Source organism: Microtus pennsylvanicus, chromosome 8 (genome assembly GCF_037038515.1).
Source record: "Microtus pennsylvanicus isolate mMicPen1 chromosome 8, mMicPen1.hap1, whole genome shotgun sequence".
Lineage (NCBI taxonomy): Eukaryota > Metazoa > Chordata > Mammalia > Rodentia > Cricetidae > Microtus > Microtus pennsylvanicus.
Genome location: NC_134586.1, coordinates 62,718,360 through 62,729,883, shown reverse-complemented (window position 1 = coordinate 62,729,883; position 11,524 = coordinate 62,718,360). Strand labels below are relative to the sequence as shown.

Genomic DNA, 11,524 nt, shown 5'->3' with positions numbered 1-11,524 from the left:
CTAGCAGTAGCTAGCTCAAGTATTTTTGCCTTATTCTGTGTCTTCCTCTGTTGTTTAAGGAATACTCTTACAGATCACCATTTCTTGATTTTCCAATTTGTGATAATATGTGTTGATGAGTTCTTCCTATGGCATATGAGCATTTAGCCCTCAGCCTACCCACCCCATAGCACTTCCCAGCTTTTGATGACATTCACGTTACTAGGTAAATGTTAGTCTACATGAGCCATGGTGTTCATGGTTGTAGGTTCAAGTCTCCCCTTTGCTTCACATGTTTGCCTCATTTGGCCATTTTTCATTGATACGTCACAAATTCATCCTCTATATCCAGTGGCACTGTAAACAGTCTCTGTGAGTGATGCGCTCTTTGACTCTTTTCCTGAAACTTCTTAAAATGTTCAGGTTAGGTGCCAAGTTTGGTTGGTAGGGCTGCCGTCATGGAGTATCAGATGGGCAATGCGGTGCGCAGGAGTTCTATTTCTCATAGTCCGGATGCTGGGGAAAATGGAGGAGTCAGCAAGAATTGTTTCCATGTGGTCACTGGCTTCCTACATCCCTCCCTCCCTCCCTCCCTCCCTCCCTCCCTCCCTCCCTCCCCCCTCTCTCCCCCTCCCTCCCTCCAGCTCAGATGCTGTGAGGCTGAGATGCTCTGTAGTTCTCTCCTAAAGATGTCAGTCATTAGACCAGGGCTCACCTTAGAGACCTGATTTTAATGTTAATTTGCCTCTTTAAAGTCTTGGTCTCCAAATGCAGTGGTATTTCAGATGCTGGAGCTTAGAGCTTTAACATAGGATCTGAGGAAACAACTGTGTCCAGAGGAAGCACACTGCCGATTCATTACACCTGGGACAGCTCCTGACCTTGGCTCTTTCCTCTTGTCTTGTCTTGGAACCCTCTTTAAGGCTCCTGGTTCCCAGGGTACGACATTCATGACTGTAATTTCAAATAAGGGGGAATGGTACACAATAGGCCATGGGATCAGGCTTTCTGAGCCACTGGTAGAGAGGATGCAGTGATGATCCAGAAAGGTGGAAAATCCAATCCCCTTGGGGAGAATAGGAAGAGCCTAGCAAGCAAACGCTCTTCCTGTCCTGTTGTGGATTACTTGCATAGTGTCATTTAAAGAGCCTTCCAGAGAAAGTCCGGACTAGGAATACCGTGCCAGGCTACCAGCTGTCTTCTTGGCTTCCTAATGCTGCCCAACACATTATATCACATGGCTTTGTTCCCTGCTTCAGACCTTTTCCTCACCACTCGTATATGTACCCCAAAGAAAATACCAGTGACCTAAATTCTTGCCTCGGGGTCTGCCTTCTTAAGGTCTCAGGTGTTTATAGATCCGGCAGTCATGAACTCCTAAATTGTTTAACACATGATTGATACACCTGGTCTCTTCTACTGACGACTTACTACAACTACTTGAGTCCTTTGAGAACACCAATATCAGTTACATTGAAGGTAACAATTTATCAATAACTTTTTGTTCGGGCTTATATTTGCATGGCATGGGGATTAAGATTATATTCAATTTAAAACAAGAACAGTCGTGAGTTTACGCAAGTTCATCTCACAGTATGACACTCTGCCAAGCCTTTTGAACCAACTTATGCATGCTATATAATGGTCTCTCGCATCTGAAGGAAGCCAGGTCATAGCTCTGAGATGACTTTAAAAAGAAAACTAAAATGCATCTCTTTCTATATACACTTCAGTGCTCCCAACAAAGGAAAATCCAGCAGCCCCAAACTCCATCCTCCCAGTTCCTGGTTTCACAGCTCCTCTCATCCACCCAGCCCCTGGCAACTGCTGATTTAGTTTCTTTCTCTCGTCTTTTCTAAAATGCTGTGCAATTGGAATTAGTGTGTAGACCTCTGGGTAGGGTTTCTTTCATTTAGATGTTGCTTTCGAGGTTGTGCTACAGAATGGATTTGCTGGTCACTCTTGCTAAGTTATTCCATTGTATAGTTTTCTTACACATTGCTTATTCACTGACCAACTAAAAGATACTTAAGGTCTAATGTTTTTTATTTTAAACTTGCCATAAACATTTTATGTATACAATTTTTGGGGTTTGGTTTTTCGAGAAAGGGTTTCTGTGTAGCTTTGGTACCTGTCCTGGAACGAACTCTTGTAGACCAGGCTGGCGTTGAACTCACAGAGACCATCTGCCTCTGCCTCCCCGGTGCTGGGATTAAAGGTGTGCGCTACCACTGCCCAACTCTGTATAGGGTTTTATGTGAACAACTTTTCTTTCCCTTGGAGTGTGATAGTGGGATTGCGGCCATGTATGTTTAACTTTATAATAAACTAAAACTTTCCAAAAACAGATGTACTATTCTGTATCCCACCAAAAAGATGTGAGTGTCCCGATTACACCCTCACTAACAATTAGTATCGTCAGTGGGTGCGTAGGGCAAGGACAACTCAGAGGCACTGTCTACTGTTCCTCAGAGATATGTCCACTTTGGGTTTGGTTTGGGGTTTTGTTTTGTTTTGTTTTTTGGTTGTTGGAGGCAGGGTTTCTTTGTGTAGCACTGATTGTTCTGGGACTCTTTGTAGACCAGGCTGGCCTCAAACTCACAGAGATCCACCTGCGTCTGCCTCCTGAGTCCTGGGGATAAAGGCGTGTACCACCACCGCCTGGCATTTTGTTTTGTTTTTAAGATGGTGTTTCATTGGCATAGAGCTTCCCAGAGATCCACCTGTCCCCACTTCTCCATCCCCTTAAGCACTGAGCAATTTTTAGCAATTTTGATTTTTAAAAAATGTGTTGTCTCACTGAATTTTTTTTTTATGTTGCATAAAGTGTTCTGTCTGCTTCTATCCTTGCAGGCCAGAAGAGGGCACGAGATTTCACTATAGATGGTTGTGAGCCACCATGTCGTTGCTGGGAATTGAACTCTGAACCTTTAGAAGAACAGTCAGTGCTCTTAACCACCCCTGTCTCAGTGTGTTTTTTAAAAATATTTTTAAAGATACAATTGGCATTCATTATACATGTTTAAAATTGCTTTGGTGTATCTGTACGCGTATCTATATTTGAGACCACAATGAATCTAGAACATATCTGTAACCTTTTCCAAAGAATTGCCTATCTGAAATGGCCTTATAAATTTGTTTTATGTAAATAGAATCAATGTGAACTCTTCATATGTCTGGATGCTGGTCATTCAACATCATTGGGTTTATCCCTGTCACAGAATGAAGCAGTACTGTAGCAGCCTGGGGTGCCAGAACAGTCTAACTTCTGGTCCAGACTTCCTCAGTAACAGAAGGCCCTTTACTATATTGGCCCCACTGAGCATATTGCCATATACACCAATTATAAAAACCCAGGGTGTGTTTTCTGGGTCTCCTCGGCTACAGTGGAAGTGGAGCAAATGTAGACAATGTTTCTTCCACTTTGGGCAACTTTCCTGAGTCTTGGGAGGGCAGCTCACAATGGACTCCAGGCCTGTGGCACGTCTGCTTGTTTGTAAATATGTGGGGATATTCTGTTCTCTATTCTGTTCTCTTGATCTAGACAACTCAGTAACCAGTGCAGTGAACTTGCTTCGCACGAGCTTTGCCTTGGGGTGTTTCCACTTTGTGCAGCCAGAGGACGGCTTCAGGTGGCATTCCTCAGAACCACCCATTGTTGTTTCTCCCTGCCTCTTCTCTAAGTGTTGGGATTAAAGGTGTGGACACCGAGTCCAATCTATCTCTTTTTGAGACAGGTCTTGCAGTAATTTGGAATTTTATCAAGTGCTGGGCGGTGGTAGTGCAGACCTTTAATCCCAGCACTCAGGAGGAAGAGGAAGGAGGATCTCTGTGAGTTTGAGGCCAGCCTGGTCTACAAGAGCTAGTTCCAGGACAGGCTCCAAAGCTACAGAGAAACCCTGTCTCGAAAAACAAGCAAAACAAAACAAAAAACACAACGACAAAAAAACATCAGGTAAGCTAGGCCAGCTGGCCCGTGAGCTGGGTGATGCCACTGTTTCTGCCTCCCTTGAGCTGGGGTTACAAGCATGCAATGCCACACAGAGCTTTTTTTTTTTTAAGTGTGGGTTTTTTTTAAGTTGTATCTAGAGATACAACCCAGTTTTCCAACTTGCAAGGGAAGAACTTTATCAGTTGGGTTATATCCCCATGCTCACTTCATTTTTTTAAGGCAGTAAACTCTTATAAAGTGCTTGTGTCATTTTACATACAGAAAACTTTGATTTTGAGACGGGATTCTCTGGCTATCTGGTTTCTCTGGATTTCTGGCTGTCCTGGAACTTGCTCTGTAGACCAGGCTGACCTCAATCTCACAGTGATCTGCCTGGCTCTGCCTCTTGAGTGCTGGAATTCTTAAACTGTTGTCTGAAGTGCTGCTCTCCCAGATACACGCAGGATTTCCTTTTCGACCTTCTCCAGTCACTGATTCAAAATGTGCTTTTGATGTCCTTTCTTCATTATTCTAAATAGAGTTGTAATGTAAGACTTTAAGACAATCCTAAAACCATTTTTGACAATTCTGAATCCTCTCAGCCTCTGTGCCATAGTGCTTCCCCTCCTCCCCTGGGAACCAAGGACCTAACAGCTACACTCGCACGTACTCAGTTCCTGAACAATTACCCATATACGTATGCTTTGGTTCGGTCCCCTGGGAAACAGGGTCAAAATGACCTCTTACCTCATCTGATCTGGCAACAGCTCTCCAGTCAATTATTGGTAATAGCCCTTTTGAATAAGCCAATCATAATAGTCAAAGAACACCCCCCCCCCCTTGATTCTGTGGCCTTCTCCTTTAAAAGTGGCCTGTGCCAGCTATTCAAGGTCTCTAGGCTTCCCGAATGCTGAGGGACCCTGTCTAGACAGAATTAAAATCCTCATGCTTTTGCATCGGCTGTAGTGTGTGAAGTGGTCTCTGGGGGGCGACTCCTCCTCGGTGTTTGGACGCTAGAGTCCAACAGAGTAACCGCAGCAGCCTAGCGTTCCTCTGCTTCCGCTTGTCTTCATTGCACACATCACTATACACCTTCCATGCAAAGAAAACCATAAAGATAAACTCCAAACAAGGGAAATGGAAAACAAGTTGTGTCACATTTATTTTAGCTGGAAGGCTCAGGGATTACACATGACCTTCCTCAACTACTCTAGATAAAGAGGTCATACTTCATGTTAAGTTTTGGAAGCAAAACACTGAGGGCTGTGGTGTCCAGGGATGCTCCCTGTGACTGCCGGAACAGCAGGGTCCCCATAGTAGGGTCTCTAGGAGTGGAAAGGTGTGCTCGCTTCATTAGGAATACTTTTCTTATCACAGGAAGGAAGTGGAGGACACCTCTCGAAAGCCACAACATAAACCTTTAGTTGACATCAATTTCCAGCCTCCACCCATGGCATGGATCCCTCCCACAGGAAGGTTCCGTCAAGACTGCTTCCCTTCGCATCCGCATGCTGCCCTCACATGGGCGAGGGGTCTGCAGATGCACACCCAGGATCATCACCCGCTTTACTTGCGTGGAGATGGGGCACTTCTGAAGTGGCGAGCTTTGTTTCAGTGGGGATGGTCTTCCTGAACGGACGGGAAACTGATAGTTGCGCCAGCGCGAAGGGCAGTTCCTTCTGCGCAGCCACGTCGTTGTTGGCGTTCTGTGCCTCTTCCCTCAGCAGTTAGTCGCGATCCCTCCAAGGTTCCTGGTGGAGAGTTTTGTGACATCAAGGCGGGAGAGGACTCAGGCAGGGTCTAGACGCTACCTGCGGGACCCTGTGCCATAAAGTTAGGGCTTCCGCTTCAGCTCTGATTCCTCCTCCTGTTGCTAATACCTCACCGGGCGAGGTGTTTTGGGAGTTCTTGTGTGCTTTGTTTTGTTTTGAATGGCTTCTTTTGGTTAGGGATTTTGGTCGGAGTCTCTGGGACTAAATTAGCAAGAGATATTGATAACGTTCAACATGGTGAGAAGTGGGAGCTGTATCTAACTATTTTAAGGTTTTTTTCTTAAATGCTTACACTATCTCGAGCATGCCAAGGGTTCTTCTTCCCATTGTTAAAAACAAAACAAAACCAAGAAGGGGGGGGGGGGGATACAGCACATTTTTTCAACCTGTTGGAAAGATTTTGTTTTCTAAGCCGGGCAGTAGTGGCGCACGCCTTTAATCCCAGAACTTGGGAGGCAGAGGCAGGCGGATCTCTGAGTTTGAGGCTAGTGCCAGGACAGGCTCCTAAACTACAGAGAAACTCTGTGTTGAAAAACAGTACAATGACCAGATTGTAGATCACAGAGTACTTTAAGAGGACAGCAATAATCTCAGTAAACAGTATGCTGTCAGGATACACCCTCTGGAACTGACGCCATGCTGACCACAGCTTTCTGTGCCCTCTTATTTGACATTAGCAAGAAAAAAGATAGAATGTGTATCAAGAAACTTTTCCCCCAACCCTTTAAAACAAACAAACAAACAAACTGCTTACACAATTCCAAAAAATCAGAAATGAAATTTAACTTTGTGGTATTTGTTCCTTTCAATGCTTTTTCTATATGTTCAGGTGTTTTTTTTTAAAACCTGTTAGTGCTGCGTACCTCTAATCCCAAGCCCTTGTGAGGGAAGAGCAAGAGTCTGTGAATTCCAGGACAGTCTAGGCTATACTATGAATCCTTCCAGAAACCCAAATAATTATAAAAACAACAAGAGTTGACACTTTTGGTTCATCTTTCAGTGACCAAGAACTTTCTTTTTTGCTGAAAAAAAAAATCCTTTCTGTTTTGCAAAATAAAATCTCCACGGTTTAGCCCTGTCTCCCCTGCTTGCTCACAGGTGATGATGTAACCTGTTCTTGCTCTTTCCAGTGCTGTCAGCATCACAGCTGTCTTCTGAGGAGGGAAGGCAGTGCTGGGGAGGGAAGCCAGGGTTTTCTGCTGAGTCATACCCAGAGTCAAACATGAGCCCAGATGCTCTGCTGCAGGCTGTGAAGTGTCCTGCTTATCCCTAGCTGACTGGTGCTGACACTGGTCATTTCTGCACTGAATGCCCTCAAGTGGTGCAGATATCCCTATATGGCCTGTGTCCTAATGGACAGGGCACACGAATCTTCCTCACACAGTGCTGGTGTCTCCTCAGTCTATACTGAACGAGGCTCCCTTGCAAACAAAAACCCAACTAGGTCCCAGTCTCTTGGACAAACAAGACGTTAAAGCAATTAGGGAACAAAGTGCTTCTCATTGTGCCTAACTCTCAGCTATTGGACAGGTTTTGTCTTGGGACCTCAGACTGACTGAATTTTCAAGACATCTTGTTGGCCCGGGGCTTCCGCAGCATGCCACCTGCACACCTGGGACCCTGTTTAGCCAGGACCACTCACGGGTCCCCACTACTACACTTGTCACTTTGCTTCCCTGCTGACATGCATCCTCATGGCCTCACGTGCATCTGGAATGGATATGTGCACTACATGACTGTGTTCTGGGTCCTGTACAGCCAGGTCCCTGCTGGTGTTAGCCATGTGTGCCTTTAAGGGTCCCCTTCCCAAGGGCTGTCTCAGGAGCTTCCCTGCCTCTCTCCCCTTCCTGCTCAGGAGATGAACGTTTTCTGAGGTGTTGGCTCTGCTCTGGCATCCTTCTGAGAAGCCTCACTGCGCTGACATCCCAGCATCTTCTCCACTGGACCTTGCCACAGTTCAGAGAATGTCCCATTCTCCCCTGCCTATAGCAGAGATAGGCACAATGACTAGCATCCTCTTCCTTGTCCCCTAATTACTTAGTTCTAAAACTGTCTCAAAGTAAGATCCTGCCATAGCCTTAGCTCCACCTTGCTCAGAGCCTGCTTCTCTGGCTACAGTGGTTCTGGGGGAAATGGGGCCAGTTCAGCTCTCATTGGCCTTCAGGTCAGGGTTGGAGGCAGAGACAGAGAACACCTTCCACAGGGACACTCTGTAGAGACAGATGTCACTCTCACTTGTTGTAGGGAAGCAACACCTCGGCTCACTCATGAGGGAAGCATGATGTGCAAGCTCTGAGCGGGTCCCGAACTCCGGCAGCTGTGCCCTGTCTAGTGCCCGCCATCTGGATGGCACCATAGCTGGGGCTGGAAAGGACACTAGTGCTGACTGAGGCTGGTGGTGAGGAGCAGGGGCAGAAGGGCAGTGTGGTCCCCTAGGGTTTATTTTACAGGACCAGGCACAGCATGGACAGGGAAAAGTTTAGCTATAGGACCTGTTGATGTGGAAGACATGGGAGCCCAGTGTGTGTGTGTCCCAACAGCAGGCTGCTCTGAGCAGTTATGTGCAGGGCCAGAGATAGCTGCAGTCTGGAGAGAACAGTGCAGGTGACAGGCCTTCCATGGGGGTGAAAACTGTTGAGCATCCACATTCTACTGTGCTCTACAAATTATTAACCAGAGTTCACAAGGTGAATGGGGGTGGCCTCCCTCCTGTCACTGCAGAACTCTGTGACCCTGGGCTTTATGATTAACAAATATCCAGGAGCCAACCGGTGAGGTGCCAACTCAGGTCTGCTCACCAGTTGTTGGGCAGACCCAGACTACCTGTGCTGCATGCGACCAGAGGCTGATGCCCTTCCAGACACTCTTGGTTGTGCAGTAGCAGGTAAGGCTGGCAGCACTGTGGGGAGGGTCTCAGCGTGGGACTGGAGTCCTAGAACTGCCTGAGGGCTCAAGGATAAGGGTTTGCAGCAATGGGTGGTTTTGTTTGTTTATTTCTGCCAGCTCTGTAATCTAAAGTTTTACAATCCTTGGGAAGGAGATCTGCAGGAAACACCTGGAAACACATGCCTGTAATGCACAGTCCGCAACAGTGACCTAATGAGTGCATGGGCTCCATCTGCAGACAGTGACCTAATGGGTGCATGGGCTCCATCTGCAGACAGTGACCTAATGGGTGCATGGGCTCCATCTGCAGACAGTGACCTAATGGGTGCATGGGCTCCATCTGCAGCACTGGGCTTGTTTATGTACCCGGAGCTGCAGACAGTGACCTAATGGGTGCATGGGCTCCATCTGCAGACAGTGACCTAATGGGTGCATGGGCTCCATCTGCAGACAGTGACCTAATGGGTGCATGGGCTCCATCTGCAGCACTGGGCTTGTTTATGTACCCGGAGCTGCAGATAGTGACCTAATGGGTGCATGGGTCCATCTGCAGCGCTGGGCTTGTTTATGTACCCGGAGCTGCAGACAGTGACCTAATGGGTGCATGGGCTCCATCTGCAGACAGTGACCTAATGGGTGCATGGGCTCCATCTGCAGACAGTGACCTAATGGGTGCATGGGCTCCATCTGCAGACAGTGACCTAATGGGTGCATGGGCTCCATCTGCAGACAGTGACCTAATGGGTGCATGGGCTCCATCTGCAGCACTGAGCTTGTTTATGTACCCGGAGCTGCGGAAGGCTTCTGTAGGGTGAGAAGGATGGAGTCAGGTGTTGCTGGACAGACCTCCAAGTGTTTTTGTCTGCTTCCTGTCTGGTGACAGCAGAAAGATACACCCTTGAAGAGGGCCTAAATGGGTCTTGGGAGGTTGGGAGGCAGAATGTCAGGGGACTTACATGGTTTTTTCCTGTTCAGGCCTCAGGGAAAGTGCCAGGCAAGTATACCTGTCTCTCCCGGATGCCGAGTCTTGAGACCCAGAAATCTCCCATGGCTCCTTCTCATATTCGCCAGTACCAGGACAGTGACTACAAACGTGTCCTGGATTTGTTCATAAGCGGCATGGAGGAGCACATACCCGCCACCTTCCGCCACCTGCTGACGCTGCCCCGGACCCTCCTGCTCTTACTTGGGGTGCCGCTTGCCGTGGTCCTGGTGTCTGGCTCCTGGCTGCTAGCTGCTATCAGCATCTTGTTTTTGCTCCTATTCGTGCAGCTCATTGCCAGACATCCCTGGAAGGAGTATGTGGCCAAGTGTTTGCACACAGACATGATTGACATCACCAAGTCCTACATGAATGCACGTGGCTCTTTCTGGGTTGCTGAGTCTGGGGGAGAGGTGGTGGGCATCGTGGGCTGTCTGCCAGTCAAGGATCCCCCATTAGGGAGGAAGCAGATGGAGCTCTTTCATCTGTCTGTGTCGTCACAGTACCGTGGACAGGGGATTGCGAAAGCACTAGTTAGAACTGTCCTCCAGTTTGCACGGGGCCAGGGTTACAGTGATGTTGTTCTTGGGACCAGTGTCTTGCAGCGAAGCGCTATGGCCCTCTACCTGAGTATGGGCTTCAGGAGGACAGATAGGTACTTCTTGAGTATATACTGGAGGTTAGTAGATAACCCTACATTTCAATTAAAGTATTCCCTCCCTTCTGCCTAGTAAGTGGGACTGAGACCTTAGCTCCTGTGCAGCAAACAGCCCCTGCTTCATGTTCCAGGAACCAGTGAACCCTGTCATGTCAGTGTAATGAACAATAAAAGCTCCTTGATGGTGCACACCAGATTCTAGTGCATGTGATTGCTGTATTGGGGGTTTTGAGGGTTCTAACACTCTTGGTTTCTGCGGTGCCTGTGTTTCATACATTATAATGCATTATGGACAATGTAAAATACTAATGCTTGTATTTCACTTTTGAGTTTGTGGACCAGAAGTTTTCGTAGGGCTGGAGGGGGCAGCTCACCTAGCCTCAGCACACATGTGGGAGCATCTAAGTTGGCTGAAAGTGCCAGACATCTGTGTGCTGTCCTGTCCCAGCAGGTCAGCTGGGCAAGGACGGGGGCTTGGCAGAGCAGACATGCTAAGGCAAGGCAGAAACAAACGAAGGATTTCCAAGCACTGCAGGTGTCAGCTGAGGACATGCTAGACTCGGGGACAAATGTAGTCTGTGCTTACAAGATTTGCAGGGTCCCAGACCAGAAGCTGGGCGTGGAACTGAGAGAAGACCCAACAGGTATTTTGTCATGGCAGGGTGAGAAGTTGGCTAGGACAGCTGAGGACTGCTTCTATGGGGAAAGACTGGGATGTAACTGACAACTCATGGTGGCCAGGCTCATAGAGCTGTTGTGGGCAGTCTCACGGGGCAGCACCACTTTAGGGAGGCCAAGCATACAGCTCTGCACTTCCAAGCGGATATGGGGATGGAAGCACCCTATATCTGCGCACTCCTGGAATCTAGGCTGGACCCAGTCAGAGTTCAAAGGCCCAGGGATTTCAGAGACTCAGATGCCTGCTTGTGCCATCTTACAACCCTGATACAGGCTGTGCTGGGATGTGGCTCTGAGTTTATACATGCAAGGCTGTGGCTCTTTCAGCTAGTTCATCTGTAACACTGGGGTGTTAGAGATGTGGGTGGGGGTATCTTGCCATGTCTCCCAGCCTAGGTTAGAGACTGCTGATCACAGAGCTCCAGGCACGTGAGTCAGTAAATTGTGCCACTGGGGAATATTGGGGCTGCTTTTTCATCCTGGCATTACTACCGATAACAGCTAAACCCCAGAGTAGTCAGCCAAATCAAGCCTGCCCTGGACTGCTGGCAAACCTCGTCATGGACCAATTTCAACTACACAGAGACCCCTTGCTATGTCACTCTAAACACAGATGACTTGATTACTGGGATTATATG

General features: G+C 47.8%; 1 protein-coding gene across 1 annotated transcript; it reads left to right on the top strand.

Moving 5' to 3' along the window:
- The first annotated feature begins 9,546 nt into the window (after positions 1-9,546).
- Positions 9,547-10,345, top strand: LOC142855552 (N-acetyltransferase 8F1-like). Its single transcript, XM_075982031.1, has one exon. The coding sequence runs from the start codon at positions 9,586-9,588 to the stop codon at positions 10,279-10,281; it is 696 nt and encodes a 231-aa protein (XP_075838146.1). The 5' UTR covers positions 9,547-9,585; the 3' UTR covers positions 10,282-10,345.
- The last annotated feature ends 1,179 nt before the right edge of the window (positions 10,346-11,524 follow it).

Bases quoted from the DNA above. Each gene is read 5' to 3' on its own strand.
- LOC142855552 (XM_075982031.1), top strand. From the start codon at position 9,586: ATGCCGAGTCTTGAGACCCAGAAATCTCCCATGGCTCCTTCTCATATT.